The sequence below is a fragment of the Clarias gariepinus genome, chromosome 18 (assembly GCF_024256425.1).
Source record: "Clarias gariepinus isolate MV-2021 ecotype Netherlands chromosome 18, CGAR_prim_01v2, whole genome shotgun sequence".
In the NCBI taxonomy this organism is placed as follows: Eukaryota; Metazoa; Chordata; class Actinopteri; order Siluriformes; family Clariidae; genus Clarias; species Clarias gariepinus.
Window position 1 is genome coordinate 25,859,732 of NC_071117.1, and position 17,786 is coordinate 25,877,517.

Consider the following 17,786-nt stretch of genomic DNA (forward strand, 5'->3'; position numbering starts at 1 on the left):
TTTTTTTTCTATTCAAGCTGTCAATTTAATGGGGTTTCACTGAACGATGTACTTTTAAAGGGCCTGGATCTCAACAACAGACTTTTTGGGGTGCTCTTGTTCTTTAGAAAGGAAGCGGTAGCATTTACTTCAGATATTCAGCAATTGTTCCATTGCTTACTCGTCAAGCCAGAGGACAGGAACCTTCTCATGTCCTTCTGGTTTGGAGATAACGACCCAGAAAAGAGTTTTATCGAGTACAGGGTGAAGGTTAATATCTTCGGGAACAGTCCTTCTCCTTCTGTTGCAATTTATGGGCTTAGACATGCAGCAAGAGAGGCTGAGACAGAGTTTGGAGCAGATGTTGAAAGGTTCATAGAAAGGGATTTCTACGTGGATGATGGTTTAAGATCACTACCATCTGCAGCAGCTGCAATTGATCTTCTCAAGAGGACACAAGCAGCCTTGGCACATTCCAACCTAAAGCTTCACAAAATCGCCTCCAACAGTAAAGAGGTTATGGACGCATTTTCTTTGGATCACCAAGCTAGTGAGCTAAGAGACATTGACCTAGGCAAGGATGCTGTGCCCGTACAACGTACCCTTGGAGTAAGTTGGAATATTCTTACTGACACGTTCACGTTTCAGTTGTCATGTGACATAAAGCCATTCACATGTCGTGGAGTCCTCTTACCTTTAAACAACTTATACAAACCTTCTGGTTTCGCAGCTCCAGTTGTCACCCGTGGCAAAGCTTTGATAAGAGAACTCACGACTGAGTCATGTGACTGGGATGTGCCTTTGCCTCCAGAGAAGCTGGGACCTTGGCAGCAATGGAAGGACTTTCTTCAAGAGCTTCATCATCTCCAGATCCCAAGACATTATACAAAAGATTTTTCTTCTGAAGTTTCTTAGAGATAGCTTTGCATCTTTTCAGATGCTTTAGTCTTGGCTATAGCTGCAGTGGCTTATATCAGAAGTTCAAATCCTGATGGGAGCTGAAAGATAAGCTTCATCTTGGGGAAAGCCAAGCTAGCTCCACAGCCAGAGCTGACCATCCCATGACTTGAGCTCTGCAGTGCAGTGTTGGCTGTGCAGATGGCTGACCTTATAATGTCTGAAATGAATACTGAGTTTGACAGTGTGAACTTCTTTTCAGACAGCAAAGTGGTACTTGGGTACATTCATAATGAGCAGCGTAGGTTCCATGTTTTTGTTAATAACCGAGTACTAAGAATTAGCAATGGCATCATGTGGCAATTGAGCAGAATCCAGCAGACCATGCAACAAGATCTGTACCTGCAGCCTATCTGAAAGACACAACATGGCTTACTAGTCCTCCATTCTTGTTATGTCCCAATCAAACATACCTCTCCTCAGGCCTATTTGATCTTGTTGATACTATGACAGTTGTTGAAGTCCGTCCTGAAGTGTCAACATTTGTCACCTTAACGAAGGACAGGCAGCTAGGCTTAGAACGCTTCCAGAGTTTCTTGAATTGGAGGAAGCTCCGAACACTGGATTTGGCAGGCTTTTGAATTGTGGGAGCCGAAAGATGGATATGTTCCCTAATCTTTGGATGTGTGATTTGCCGGAAACTGCGTTGACAAAGTAAACCACAGAAGATGGCCGATCTGCCAATAGACAACACCAAACCCCCGTTTACCTATCGATGTATTTGGTCCATGAACCATTTCTGCCCACCATACTAGAGAAGGACTTGGCGTATGGGAGCGGACGATTGGGATAACTTGCAAGATTTTGGACTCAATGATGCTGCAGCTGGGCCCATGTAGAATTACACATGAGGACAGTGATAATAAATTCCAGACCGTTGGTACTGTTGGTACCGAGGACCCTCTCATACTCACCCCCTCAACATTACTCACTTATAAATACGGTCCTTGTCCTTGTCCACCTGGAGAATTTGATCATGCCGATCTTTTAAAAAAGCAGAGGAAACAGGTTCAAGATTTGGTGTTCACCTTCTGGGAAAGGTGGTGAAAACAATATCTCTCCACGTTGCAACCTAGGAAGAAGTGGCAAATGGAAAGGCAGGACATCACAAAGGGCAGTGTAGTTCTTATGAAATACCATCAGTCCAAACGTAACCAGTGGCCTTTGGGGTGCATCTCCGGAGTGTTCCCAAGTAAAGATGGAAGGGTATGAAAGGTGGAGATCAAGGGTATGGATAAAGAAGAAGCAAAATTGTTCATCAGACCCATAACTGAAGTGATAATGATCATTCCTTCAGAGTAAACCAGAGACTGGTCTATTTTTTTCATAGTTTATCAGCAGAAGGTTTGCTATCTTGTGATACCAGACGGGGAGTGTGTTGTCATATGTAATATTAGAGAAAAAGGTGCTGGCTTCTTTAAGAGTTGTAACTTGCTGATGATGTCATCAACATAGGACCAGCTTTAGTCTATTGCATGGAAGAGAGCAGCCTTAAGCCATCTGCTACGGTTCTTGTCTTTCGGGAGTATCGTTGGTTTGTGAGTTTATGTTAAGTGTAATTAAACTATATTAGATAGTATTATGTGTTAATTGCAAACTTTGATTCTTATACAGGTGTCACTATGTGTTTATTGGTTATACACAAATGTTATATTACTTATGTTACGGGTACATATTGTTATTTTGGTGCAGTATGTTGCTATTTATTTAGTATACAGTTTGGAATGTGAAAGATTTCAGATACTTTATTTACAGTTACAGTGCTTATTACATATGCATGAGTGCAGACTTATATGCAGTGTTATTGCATATATGCTTATGGTACACCAGTAATTATACAGTATGTGAAATATTACTTTTTTTGATGTACTTAGATTTAATTTGTCCTTTTTAGTTTTACCCTACTTCCAGTCATCCATTAAACGGAGTGAACAGAATATCTGCTTCAGCATGGTGATTGGTAGAGAAGTTATCTGTCTGTCAACGTATGCATTGGGGTGGCAAAACAGTAATACTGTAAACATTACTTATAAGATAATGGATGTGTGTATGCGCCTACTTGCGTGCATGTGTGAGTGAATGTAAAAAATACAATATGTATCTTGAGAGAGTGTATGATGGTATGCAACTTTTTTCTCACCATCATGAAAACAGGAAGTTAATTCAGTCATATGACTCAAAATGAAGGATCAAACACATTACACACAGATTTCAGTCGCACATCTTGGTTTGGTTAACACCAGAAAGTGTAAAAACCCCTATTGTGGGGATACTAAGCTTTGGTATTCATGCTAAATCCTAATGCTAATGTATTTTATTTATTTAGAGCCTTACTTAACCTAAACACAGCTTTACATATTCAAAATAATGCATGAGGAAAAAACAGAAAAACAGTCAGGATGCTTCCTGAAGATGAATGTATAGATATACAAACTTAACCCCGGCTAAACAATATCCTGATACAGCATGCAGATACACATCTTAGCCTGTTGCCTCATGTAAAGCATCTCTTGTTTAATGAAAATTCCAACCTACTAAAATACTTGACTCTGTGAACACTGAACCGACCTATGAACTATAAATTACTTTTCAAGTTTGCAGGAACGAACAGCTGGGCGGAGCCATCAGGCCAGAGATAAACGAAAAAGATGGTGAAATAAAGGTACATACGAGAAGAAGGAGCAAACAGAATTACATTGGGAGACAAACCACAGAATGCAACAAACGTTTAGGTAAGATTTATATTTCAAAAATCAATATATCAAAAATATATTGAATTAACCTGTTATTACACCTGACTGGATTTTGGTTCTGTATGTCTGGGATGAAATTTTATAAAAGTACATAAAGCTATAAATGATCACGGTTAGGAATGAAATGCAAAAGTGTGAGTTATTTTTCCTAATTTCATAACAAATAAATATACTTGATATAACATATTTTTAAATAAATAAAAGTCTGCTGGGGAAGTGGTTTAGCCATTTCTTTTTGTCATAGCTAAATAATTAATTTAATTTGTCTTACATTTGATTGAAAGAAAATACATTATTGTGAAGTCTACTTCTTCTTAATTAGTCTTTCAACTGACCCCAACTAATCTTCACGGAGTTAAGTTAATGTGCAGAATAACAGAATAACAGTTCTGAAAGAAAAGACCCCTTTATTTCTCCATATAATCCTCTGCTACAATAATGCATTTATTCCAGCGTTTCATCAGTGATTGGACGCCACATGTGAAAGTGGCTTGGAGAGAGATCAGTAATGTACGGGGAAGTGACAATAACTCCCACCTGAGTTCCTGTAATGTGCAAGTAGTGTTGGTGAATAAATGTGTGTACAGTTTCCACAGACTGATGGGTCTCTTCTGCAAATTGTTACCAAATTATCTACTGATTTTTCAGGACTAGGCAGCTGAGATTCTTGTGACCATACTAAATTTGTAGTACCGTATGTTTTTTTTTTTTTTTTTTAAGTTTTACGCCTTCATTCACTAGAAAGCCCTTGTAAAACAGTCCTAGAAAAATTGATGCCTGGGTAGATCACTGTGTCATGCAAAATAATTAGGCTAATGAAAATATCCTTTCATTTGTTTTCATATGTATAAAAGGGTTATAATATTAATAATAAGTTTTATACATTTTTCCTCCACAGAAATGGATCAGAAAGGAATTCTTATAATCTTGCTTTACTCAGGTCAGTGTGTAGCCACAATAAGTCTTAAGTGTGTCTTGTGTGTCTATGGATGAATCCTAATGATGATCAGATACTTGTGTATTAAGCTGTTAAACCAAGATGTCTTATTTGAGTTTTGCATGTAATTATACTGAGTCTTCTGTTCTGCTTCAATGTAATGTTTTATTAAGTCTCTTTGTACTGCTTGTCACATTAGTCTGTGGTACAGAGACATATATTCCTCATCGCTATCACTTTGTGAATGAGAATAAAACCTGGAGTGAAGCTCAGACTTACTGCAGACAGAAATACACTGATCTCGCCTCCATCAACAACATGGAAGAGATGATAAAGCTGAATAACACACTGAAGATGGAAACTGCAAACCAAGCTTGGATCGGTCTACAGATAAGAGACACTGGGAGATGGCAGTGGTCTCTGGCAGACCAAACTTTCTACAGAGATGGAGACACTTACAGAAACTGGGGTAGTGGTCAACCAGACAACCAAGGGGGCGAAGAGTACTGTGTTGAGATGTCGAAGGATGGGTCATGGCATGATGACAAGTGTGACAAATTACAAAATTTTGTGTGTTATGAAGGTAAGAACTTGCAAGATGATGTTAAACAAAAGGCAAAAAAAATTAAAAAGCTTTAGATTCAGAAAAAGTAGTTGGGTGAGTTTTGTGTATTATTTGTGGTCTTTGATCTTTTTTATCAAGCTTTTGTTTGGAAAATGGCCGACATCTAATTTAGATATTTTTTTTTTCTTATAAAATAAAGCAACCAATAGTAGATACACATTGATTAATCAGATGAAGACCTGGCTTGATGCTCAAACCTACTGCAGAAAGAACTACATCGACCTGGTCAGTGTGAGGAACCAAACTGAGAACGAGAACATCAAGAATGTGAGAGAGAATTCCCCTAATGATTATGTTTGGATTGGTCTGTTTAAAGACTCCTGGAAGTGGTCAGATCAGAGTAATTCCTCATTCAGATACTGGAGCTCTAACAAACCCAGTAAAGATTTGAAATGTACTGCAGTCAACGTGTCTGATCAACTCTACTGGAGTGACGTGGACTGTACAGAAAACCTCCCGTTCATCTGCCATGAGAGTGAGTTACACTACACTTATCCGGCATGTATATTTATTACTTAGTTTATATGATTGGTTGACATTTTATTTGTGTTCTTATGTTTTGTATTTTTTAAATAAATCTTTCTGATATATAACAGTGACTGCAAACTTTCATTGTAGATCTTATATACTGTGGAGAAAAAGACCTTAAATGTGCTTTTATTTCCAGATAAACTTGTATTGATCAAGCAGAATCTGACCTGGAAAGAAGCTCTGAGATACTGCAGGAACAATCATTATGACCTGGTCTCAGTGCTCAATCAGGAGATGCAGCTCTGGGTGAAGGAAGTGGCTCAAGACGCCTCCACTGAACACGTGTGGCTCGGCCTGCGTTATGACTGCATCCAGAGTATCTGGTTCTGGGTTTTTGGATCAATGATCTGTTACCAGGACTGGGCCCCGGGGAACGGAGCAGGGTTTGAAGACTGTACAAATGAGGGGAGAACCGGAGCAGTTCAGTCTAGAGGTGGGCAGCAGTGGATCAGCCTGCCTCAGAGCAACAAACTCAACTTCATCTGCTTTAACTATGACGGTTAGTCAGTGTGTGTTTGGGTTTGTGATGTCTCTCCTCTTCTTCTCTTTCCCCCCCTCTTTCTTTTTCCTCTCTCCTCCTGTCCCCCCCTTTCACTCTTTCTCTCTCTCTCTGTCGAGCTACACATGTCGTTCCTGAGCTGCCAGTGATCCAGACTCCCCCTGCCCTCCGGACCTGTCTGACCCATCCTGGTGCCCCGCTTCTGGCTGAAGATCTCGTCACATGGATGCCCCGTGTGTCTCTCTGGGATGCGTCTGGTGTCTGGGAATGATTCTCTCTACCTAGAAAATGGTTCTGGCCTTGACTGGTGTTGGCAACTGTTTCTCTGGGGACTTGACAGTTCGATAGTTCATGACTGGAACTTCTTACAAGTCTACCTGGGTCTTCAATAACTACCTGGACTCCATATTAACATCAATTAACAACAGCTATTATAGCTGAACTGCCTCCCACCCTACACACTGTATAAATGCAGATCATTTACTGCTTTTTGTTTCACCCAAATGAGGATGGGTTCCCTGTTGAGTCTGGTTCCTCTCAAGGTTTCTTCCTCTTACCATCTCAGGGAGTTTTTCCTTGCCACTGTCGCCCTCGGCTTGCTCACCAGGGACAAACTGACCATTTTGATTCATACAAATTCACATTCCATACAAACCTAAATAATTCTTTTGACTATGTAAAGCTGCTTTGCGGCAATGAAAATTGCTAAAAGCGCTATACAAATAAAATTGAATTGAATTGAATTGAATGTCATAAACATCTTACATAATATTCTTCATATTTTTAACAGTTTGAAGGCTAAAGACAAGTTATGGCAAATCATGTGTACCTGATGAGTAGATTTGTGAATAATTTTAAAATTGTATTTTCTTAGGGATTATGGTATCTTTATATCTGTCACGTCAATCTGTTTGACAAGTAAAACATTATCTTATGTATTGTAATGATTACTGGAACTAGTTTCCAAATAAAATTATTCTTTAAACCATTTTTGCTTTGTCTTTTTTTATTTGTTTGATGTTGTTTTGAACAATAATGTACACAAGTGAAGGGTTCACACAAACTTTTCTCTGCCTAACTCATTTCACTAACTATATATGTATATATATATACACTGTAATCCTGAATAAGTTGACAAAACTTAAAAAATTTGACGTAATCAGTTACGTCAAATTTTTTAAGTTATAAAATTTCCAATTTTAAGTAAGCAGAAACATCTAGTTTTGAGTTTGTTGTACTCATGCAAAATAATTTCTTCTAACTTAAAATACCCAAGTTACCCTGCTTATACATTATGATAGCAATGAACTTAATTTTTTTAATTTCTCCTAACTTTTAATACTAAGTCACCCAGCTTATACGTTATGATAGCATTTTTTTCCATTTTGAGTTTCATTAATGAAATTAACCAAATTCTAAATCTGTTAACACTACAAATATATGAAAATGCATCTGCAATTTCAAGCAAACACACAATACCATTTTTGACATTTATTTTTTAACAAAAACTGTCCAAAAGGTAATACAAACATGGATGTTTACAGTAAACATGCATACATACAAATTTCTTAAATCCTTTAAAACAGTTTGACAGTAACAGATTTGCAATAAACACTATTTTAAAATGAATAAAGTATGCCCAGAATGCTAATACAAAAAAAGAATAACAATACCGTCTTACCTGTTCTATTTGATATAACAAATTAACATGGCACCTGTAAAGTAACCCTTTAAAAGGGTGAAAAGGCTTAGGAAAAAAAAAAAAAAAACATTCAGGAACAAGTAATGCACAAAACTCAGCATGACTTATAACAAAACAAAAATTTTTTTGAAGAATTATTTTGTAAAATATTTTTTAACAGAATTTTACATTTACAAGAGCTTCAGGAAAAATAAACTTAATTTGACAAAATTAAATATCCTAATAAATAAAAACACATTAAGATAAATAAAACTTTGTCTTGAGGCATTCATAAAAAGACAAAACAACAAAAAAAAAAATACATTCTTGTAAGTGACTCCTGTACAGTTTAAACTACACTTAGAGGGGGAAAAAAAATCAGTCTGGGACAGTAACTATCAAATCGTAATATATATGAATTCAGTGTGGATAGTTTACTGATTAAAGGTACTGACATGTTTTTAAGTTACTGCCCCAATGCCGGCATTCATTAAAAAAAAAAAAAAAAAGCTCTACATCAAGTCATTCTTTAATGTTTGCACGCTAGGAGACAGTTTTCCATCATCCATGCCAAGTAAAACTTTTTGCACAAATTCAAAAGTTTTGGCAAGTCCTTTAGGATATTTTAAGTGAAGAGCATACATGAATCCAAACAAAACAAGAAAGGCCTCTGGAAGTTGGCTATGGGTGGTGACCACTTCATTCTCCAGAAGAACTGAGACTCTCACTGGATCGTACTGGATTGGAGCAGCAGCATTTTCATGAACAACTGTAAGAAGGGCCACTGGTGCATCCTCAGTCAATACCTCAGGGTTATCAACCTAAAAAATATAATTCAGGGACATGTTATATTCATGTTAGGACATTACCAATATGACTGAGCCAATATTACATGATTAATCAACTAGTGGTAATTACAAATATGTTAGTAAGTAAAGGTTACCCCTCAAAATTCATCTTTGCAATAGAACATGCATAAATTTGAAAACAATGAATGAAGGCTTACCAGGGTGGTCCTAAAAAATCCTAAGTCTTTGTCACGCAGCAAAACCGGAAGACCTCTGATAACAGTAGTCCGTCGTGAATTTACATCATGCAGTTCCTGCAAAGATGAAAAACAAGAAGAAAAAAAATGACAACATCTAAATATCTGAAATAAAGAAAAATCTAATTATATTTTAAAGAATACTTTAACATATGATGCCAACCATACCTGCTCATCATGAACTTTCAAAAGATTAGCCAGGGTATCTGCTGTCTTGCCCGTCTTGGATGCTTTTTGCCTTAAAATGGTCATCAACCGAGGTAGGAGGTAGTCCAGTTGTGCATAGAATTTGTTGGGCAAATTCTCATTTGTAACACGTTGGTACTCTGCAAACAGCTAAATCACACAAAAGAAAATTTTATAAAACAACCCACATCAGAAAATATATAATAATCACTAGAAAACATTTTTTTTTTTTTTTACCTCAGATGTCATACGCAGTGCAGGCCAGAGATTCAGAAACTCATTCACAGATGGGCTTCCGCTAACAATGTTCTGTCGTCGCAGAGCAAACGTTTTCTCCATGTTCTTGTGGATGAGACTAGTATTTTTTTCTGTCTTCTGGACTTCAACAGCAATTTCCTGTCTAACTGTTTCAAGAGATGTCTCATCCTCACCTTGAGGAAAGTTTGGCAAATAATTAACCTCAGAACGTCTTGGTTTCTTGATTTTAGAATGTGATGGTTCATTCTCAGGATGGCCTTGGCTTCTTTTCCCAGCATTAACAGCTACCTCAAGACATCCAATTTTCCTCATTTTGTTTCTCAAGTTGCCCATCTTGAACTTTAAACTGGGTTTCCACCCATTCCAACCAGTGTCAGAGCCTTGCTCTTTCAAACAAGGATGCTTTGTGACCAGGGCCTCTGCTACTTTTTTGTTATCTATTTGTCATCTGGGTATGCCTTAAAATCATACATAGTTGAGCCAAGTTTCTCCAAAATGTCATGCTTTTGGTCTCTTGTCAACTTTACACCCTTTCCGCTCTTCTCAAATTCATCATTTCCTTGTCTAAGTCTTAGCTTAACATCATAGGAAAACTGTGGAATTGGAAAATCACCACGGGGCCACATCTTAGAACGTTCAGAATTTGACACATCTGATAGAATTTCAGTAGATGTAGTGGAGCCCTCTGATTCCACTGGCAGGATATGGACCACTGCCTTTTGAGGCAACTCATTTATATCATCCAAGGAAGTCAGCTGATTATTAAAATCAGGGTCCTCATATTGTAAACTGAACTCAAGGTCCAGCTGAAGTTGGTCTTTTATCATGTATTGGTGTCTGACTGCCATAGTCTTGAGAATGTTTTTAAAATTCTGAGCATCATGCACTACTCTTTTAAAGAAGCGATGCTTCCCCTCAAACCGCATCGTCCAAAGATGAACCAAGGGTCCAAAGCACTTAATAAGATCAGCATAATGCTCTACGTAATGGTGTTTGGGTCGTAGTCTGCATTCAGGAAATACTTCTTTCAGTGTTTGTCTATGATCGTCAATTTTGCATCGCAGATAATCTAACATTTCCTCTGTGAACAACGGACACATTGCCAATTCAACCAAATCCTTTAGCTCCATTAGCACTGCCCATGGACCACTTGTCTTAGGAACTGCATTTCCTATAAGTAAAGGAAGCAATCTCAGTAAGGTGGCGTTTTCATGCCCATTGCCTCCTATGGTACCTTTAGACATGAATGTTTTTGGTAAGGGCTTAGGTTTATCTACCTTATCTGAGAACTGATAAGGGAATGACATTATCTTTTGATTCAACCATTCTAGTGTAAAGTGTTTTAGTTGAATCATCTCTTTAATGCACAGACATAACTCAGTTGGTACAATACCCTCCAATAGATCGTGAAGTATGTCTGGTGGGAAACCAGTAATTGGATGGAAATGTGTTAGTGACTGACGGAGAACACAGTCTCTCTTCACTCCATAGAGACTGTCAACTGAGTCATTGTGCATTACACTTTGAACATGAAGATCATGCTCGGTTTTAGTTCTTTGGACAAATGTCCCATCACTGACCGCACTAACCTGCACTTCCTCAGAGGTAGCCAAACAAAATCTGCAAATATTTCCTGCTCTGAAGGACTCAACAAAGCCTGCTAATCCGTGAGCAGCCAAATTGTCTGCTGAAACACAAAATACTGTTCCTTTGATGTTATGACCGACTGAGTCAATAAACACACCATCTGATTCAAGAGTTTGGAGATCATGCAACAGTGGTGCTAGTATAGTAGGGTATCTATATGTCTGGATGTCTGTCACTTTACAAAGCACAGCTAACTGAATGGAATGTAGTGCTGAGCGATACTTAGGGTGTAAATTGGCTAGAGTCCAATACACAGCACACAACTTGTGAATTTTGCGAGCTTTCCCTAAAGGATTGGCGATTTCTAAATCATCGACATATAGCTGCAACGATAGTCTTAGTTCTTCAACAGACAGCAACTCATTTTCACGGTAATAAGTTCCATCAACGTAAGATTTATAACAACCAACCTCAGACTTTTCTGCAGTGATCTTGGTGAGGATGTCAGAATTTCGAAACAGTGATTGAATCATTGATAGGACTGGAACATATGTACTAAAATTTCCAGACTGCTGCAAGTCATATTGCAATGGCATTACAACTGGATAGTTTTGCTCAATGAATGTCTTTCTGCATTTAAAAGAAGACAATTCTGCACCTTCAGAGGTCACACTGAACAGAACATTGCAATCCATGACAGCACTGACCAGTTCATCCATTGTAACTGCACTGATATTGTAGCCATGTTTCTGCAAAACATCACTAACCGTTTTCCTGATCATTGGCTGTGATAATACATATATATCACTGAGGTCTTCAATGATTTCATTCGTAGCCATGTTAGAAATATGAAGAATCGCCTGCATCTTTAACCTCCTGACTACCGGCAGTTAAAATTTGTCCTCTCTAGAGGACATTTGTAAACTTTAATATTTCCCATATCCTGCATGCTACCTAATTAACTCCTGTTGTGCTTTAAAGAGGACATTTAGGACTTTTAAATGATACCAGATTTATAGGGGTGGGGCTTCGGGAACTTCCTCTTCCTCCTTTAAGAAAATGGCATCTATCACCACCAGGACATTTTATGGAAAAAAGAAAAGTAAGTGCTTAATCTTTTTTATTGATAAAATTTTATCTTAAAATTTTGTTGTTTTATTTTACATGAATCTCTAAAAAAAACTTTAATTAATTTTCTAATGTAATATATGAATGTTTTTTGCATGATAAGTGAGTATTTATAAAATGTCCTCCTTAGTGGACAGTTGTAATTATTACCAAAATTTTGATTATCGTAAGCAGGAAGGGAGTCACTTTCAGAGGCAGAGAGAATTTTGCTGCAAATTGTTAATGAAAACTCAGATATTGAGTTGTCAGATGAGGAAGATGAAAATGCAGAGTTTGAGGCAGAGTCTGAGGAGTCAGTAAGCACAGATGATGAAGTTCAGACAGGGCAAACAGAGACAGAAGAGTCGGCGGGAGAACAGCCATCCACATCTGGTCGTCGTCTTCTCTGGGCCAAGACTACAATGTACACCCTGTCATTGTATTCTAAATATATATCACTATTAACAGTACCTATAGGTTTTTACTTTTTACTTATAGTTAGTCACAAAAATGATATATTCTGATAAATCTAATAACGTTTTTAGAGACTAATTTTTTTTCTTCATGCTTGTTTAAGATTCAACCCCCAACTGGAAGATCCTCCAATTATTCACAGCAGTGATGCCCCTACATGCAATAACTGGACCCCAATGCAATATTTTGAACAGTACATTGATAACTCTGTGTACAAAGAAATGGCTATGTTCACAAACCAGCGTGAGGTCCTTGTGTCTGGAGCACCACTTAACACCACCCCTGAAGAGCTGAAGACATTTTTTGGAAGTTCTATCTACATGGCCTGTCTTGGTTATCCAAATATTCAGATGTATTGGGCCTCAAACACCAGAGTTCAAATAGTTGCAGAATCCATGACCAGAAATCGGTTCTACAAGCTAAGACAATCTATTAAGATCATCAATGACCTGGATGTTTCAGATGAGGAAAAAAGAAGAGACCTCTTGTGGAAGGTCAGGCCCCTTCTGAACAAAGTGAGGAAAGGATGTTTGAGTCTTCCAAGAGCGCAAAAACTGTCCATTGACGAGCAAATGATTCCATTTACTGGCCGCTGCCCAGTTCGCCAGTATGTTCCGGGCAAACCATACCCAACTGGATTGAAGGTGTTTGTCTTGGCCACACCAAATGGTGTGGTCTTAGATTTTGTTGTGTACCAAGGCAAGACCACCTTCCCAATCACAGCAGGACAGAGCATCGGAGCACAAGCTGTTCTTTATTTGACTGAGTCCATTCCCAGAGGAACCCACTTGTTCTTTGACCGGTACTTTACGACCGTCGACCTTTTGAACACCCTGGTAAAGAAGGGGCTGACAGGAACTGGAACTCTGATGAAGAACAGAATTCCAAAGGAGTGCAACATTATAGGGGACCAGGCCATCAAAAAGAAAGGAAGAGGGACATCTGAGATGGTGGTCAGACGAAGCCCTCCTGAACTTGCTATCATCAAATGGTTTGACAATAGGCCAGTGGTCATGGCATCCTCTGCCTATGGCATTGAGCCTCAAGACACACGCAATAGATGGTCTAAGAAGGACAAAAGGTATGTTCAGGTGTCAAGACCACTGGCAGTGGCTGAGTACAACAGCAACATGGGTGGAGTAGACATGGCCGACCGAATGCTAAGTTTCTACAGGATGGCCACTCGCACTCGGAAGTGGACTGTGCGTGTAATGTTGCACTTTTTTGATTTGGCAATCACCAATGCATGGCTTCAGTACAGGAATGATTGCCAGCTTCAAGGGAAGAAACCACTGAAGTTTCTTGAATTCAAATTGCTCCTAGGGGAGCAGCTGATTACCCATGGTCAAGCTGGAATTTCTAGTGAGAGTGAGGATGACTACACTCCCCCACGTCAAAAGTGGAAACCTCAGCCGAATGCATCCCTGAGACACTATGGAGCCATCCATCTTCCAGAAATGGTGGATGAAGCACATGCATCCAGGTGTCGCAGATCTGGATGTAACAGCAAAACATACGTGATGTGCACTAAGTGTAAGATCTTTCTCTGTGTTTCAAAGAAGGGGAATTGCTTCTTGAAATATCATACGCCATAAACAAGAAATACATAAAAGTTCCAAAATACAAACACCACACTAACAATGATGTGTTAGTTCCAGTCCAAGTTCATACTGATTCTTTATATTTTCTTTGTAATTTTCTTGTTGTGTTCATTGTTCGTTTTCGAATACACTAACTTCCGTTGTCCAGTGTGGTGGACACAACATATTGTGAAAATAAAACTTAAAAAAAAAAAAAAAAACTTGTCAGTATGCTCATTGCCTTTCAAACAGTTGAAAAAAGGAAAAATAAAAGTAATTTGAAAATATTTTTTTTTCTGGTAGTCAGGAGGTTAAAAATAAAGAGGCAACATTATGTTTCAGCTGGTTTCTGAATGCATTAACATCATCTATGTCCTCTATGTCTCCATTATCATCATTTGTGTTACTTTCAGGTTCCTCTGAAACATCACATGTATCAGAAGTAAAAAAGAGAGGCTGGGTATCTGAATAGCCAACACCCTCTTGTAAATCGGACAGACAACCACCATGGTGTACCCTACTTTTGTGTGCGTTGAAAGAAGAATAGACATTGGTGCTGTAATTGCAACTTTTATATGGGCAAACAACAGTCTCATGACTTTTTAAATGGGCTCTGAGGTGATTAAACAGAGCATCTTCAGAAATGGATTGTTCCAGTGTACACAGACTGCATTTAAATGAAATGTTTGTCTGACTTTGACATGTACCAGTATCTACTACATGGTTTCTATGAAAGTGAGTTTTGAGTGTACTGTGTGTTGGAAATGTGCAGGGACAATCAGGATAGACACATGGTAGTGGATTTACTTTAGAGCAGATGCTGTGCTTTACTCTGTAGTGTCTGAGGAGGTGGACTCTGGAACGATAGACGTTTATACACAATTTGTACTTCCAGTCCATTATTTCACTTGAAATCTATAATAGAAAAAAAAAACACATGTGAATAAAGATAGTATTAGTATGCAGTATTTAACAAGTTTTTTTCCCCCTGAAGTATATAAAATATTTATATACACTGACAAAGGATTATATTTGATTTGATACAAATAGTATTAGCATGCAGTATGTTAAAAAATAGTTATGCTGTAAATAACAAAATATTATACACAGACAAAATATTCTATTTAGATTATACAATAATAAGTCTAATTTAAAAAGTGCCCTGGCACCGTCACTGTAAAATCATATATAAAATAATTTTACATTTAATTTCTACAGAGAACCTCACTGACACTGACACGATTACAATACAATTTTTTTTTTATCTTATTGGCCAGCAAGCTTCTGTGCAGGTTGAGACAGTTAGTTCATGATTCAAACCCTTCCTCTAGCCGAATTTATATATAAAAAATAAATTGCTGATTTCAAAACACTGCAGAACATGTATGCCTTTAACGTTATCTATTAGAAACATATATATTAACACGTTGCAAATGCATGATATTTAACGTTAACCTCCTAAAGTGGAGCTAAATGCGTTTTCTGCCATGCGACGTTTAAGTTATATCTAACGTTAATGTTAAACGCAGTCTGATGACGAATAACGTTACTAACTTACATCATATTAAATGGTTGCTGAGAATGTGATTCGGATTAAACATTAACTACTTACTGAACAGCGTGTAACGAGTCCGATCCGCCATTGAAATTAATAATTTTGCAATATAACGTTATAAATAATATTACACCTTTCACCTAAGAAGCCGCACAAACGAAGTATTTCAAACTAAAAACACATTCTGTGGATAACGCAGTTTAAAAAAATATAAGTGCGGCATAAATGTTTTAATTTCAATTTTGCCTGAATTCACAAACATTGCGCTGGTCAGTAACAGCTCCCAACTCTGAACTAACGTTAAAAGTTTATCTTACTGACCAACAAGCTAAGGTTACAACGCGGGCTGAGGAGGAGCTTCCTCGCGTCAAGATTTAAACAGGGCTAAACGCGTAGTCTGTAATGCAACACATCTAAACGCATTCTGACCAACTCTACATGTTTTTTTAATGTTACTTTGATTATATGAATTCGTATATTTGGATATTTTACTTACTGTAGTGTGAAGCGAGGCGAATCCGCCATCTCAAAATTAACGAACGAGGCATAAGCGCGGGCAAGACAGTTTACGTGAACCTGGATGACGTCATACGCAAAATCACAAGGCTGAAAGATTATGAGTTAATAAAACTTTAAAGAGACAATTTTGTCTGAATTAAACCAACAAAATTTTTCAGCTTACTTGAAAGGTTTAATTTTTACAAACTTATAAATAAGAAAAAGTGCTAAATACTCATAAAGGTTAATTAATATAAACGAATTGTAATCATTTAAGTTAATACAACTCAGTTCAATTAATTAGTTACAGCATTAGGGTTTACAGTGTGTATATATATATATATATATATATATATATATATATATATTATATATATATATATATATATATATTATATATATATCAATGAGCAAGCATGGATCACGGAACATGATCTACTCAATCCTGCCAAACATACCATTCCTGAGGCAGGCCACTGGAAAGTCCAGAAATGTTATTCTTGGATGATTTCCTATTTTAACAAAGCTACTTAAATTTTTATTTGGTCATGTCAGTATTTTTCTGTAACAACCTAAAAGTAAATCATGGTGCACAGGTTACCACCCAGGTGGCTTAGTGGATCGCACTGTCACCTTACACCTCCAGGATATGGGTTTGATTCCCGGTCAGGTTCAATTCCCACCTCTGTGTGCATGGAGTTTACAAGTTCTCTCGTACTTAGTGGGTTTCCTTCAGGTTCTCCGGTTTCCTCTTACAGTAGATTAGGGTAATTACTGTTCTCAAATTGAATAAGTATGTTTATGTGTGTACTGTAATTTTACAGTAGGTGTAGTGCCACTCCACTGTTCTTATACGGCTCCTTATCGGAGGAAATCATTCAGTAACAAGCCTGTAAACAGGTACATCTGTATGAATTAATTGTTTAAATGTATGTATCATGAGCTATTGATCAGTGACTCATGTAAACAACTCAGTTTAGATGTAAGTAAATGTTCATTGCTGCGCTGTTTGAGGGAGGGACGTGCTGACATTTGGTCTGCTTTCTTTGTGTTTTTGTGTGTGTGTGTGCACAATTTTAAAAAAGAGGCCTGAAGCACTACAGCTCTTCAGAAGACCCTCAGATCCAGGTTTTAAAGTGGGGAGACGTGCATTAGTTTTTCCGAGTGTATAGGTGAGAACAGCTGATTCACACCTGAGAAGTGAATTATTTGCATTTGAATGTTGTCTGCCATTGTAAAGCACACACAGTGACACTAAAAGAACAACATCGAAGGATTAGCATGAATAGGAGGCCCTGCTTAAATATTATTTCGTACAACAAAATTCCTATGCGCTCAGGAAAACTTGCGGTAGAAAGCTGATTAGACTACGTAGCAAATTAAAAAGAAGGACAATAGCAATCGCAAAAATATGTTAGTATATTATGACTGAAATAAAGCGGCTTACATCAGCGTGTATTTCGCACAGCGCCGCAAAGACATCGCTTATTTAACAAGTATAAATTTGTGTTTGTTGTATTTCTGGGAAAGAGAA

The 17,786-nt window shown here is 37.7% G+C and overlaps 2 protein-coding genes across 2 annotated transcripts; one reads left to right on the plus strand and one right to left on the minus strand.

The window, feature by feature from the left end:
• Positions 1 to 189: 189 nt before the first annotated feature.
• On the plus strand, positions 190 to 6,286 carry LOC128506366 (macrophage mannose receptor 1-like). Its single transcript, XM_053476787.1, has 4 exons — positions 190 to 577; positions 4,826 to 5,209; positions 5,391 to 5,726; positions 5,919 to 6,286. Exons 1-4 carry the CDS (start codon positions 190 to 192, stop codon positions 6,284 to 6,286), a joined length of 1,476 nt encoding a protein of 491 aa, XP_053332762.1.
• A 1,871-nt stretch (positions 6,287 to 8,157) lies between these two features.
• On the minus strand, positions 8,158 to 9,781 carry LOC128506256 (uncharacterized). The gene is made up of 4 exons (XM_053476617.1): positions 9,431 to 9,781; positions 9,176 to 9,343; positions 8,969 to 9,064; positions 8,158 to 8,783 (listed from the first exon to the last, which is right to left on the minus strand). The coding sequence occupies exons 1-4, from the start codon at positions 9,761 to 9,763 to the stop codon at positions 8,475 to 8,477; spliced, it is 906 nt and encodes a 301-aa protein (XP_053332592.1). The 5' UTR covers positions 9,764 to 9,781; the 3' UTR covers positions 8,158 to 8,474.
• Between the last annotated feature and the right edge of the window lie 8,005 nt (positions 9,782 to 17,786).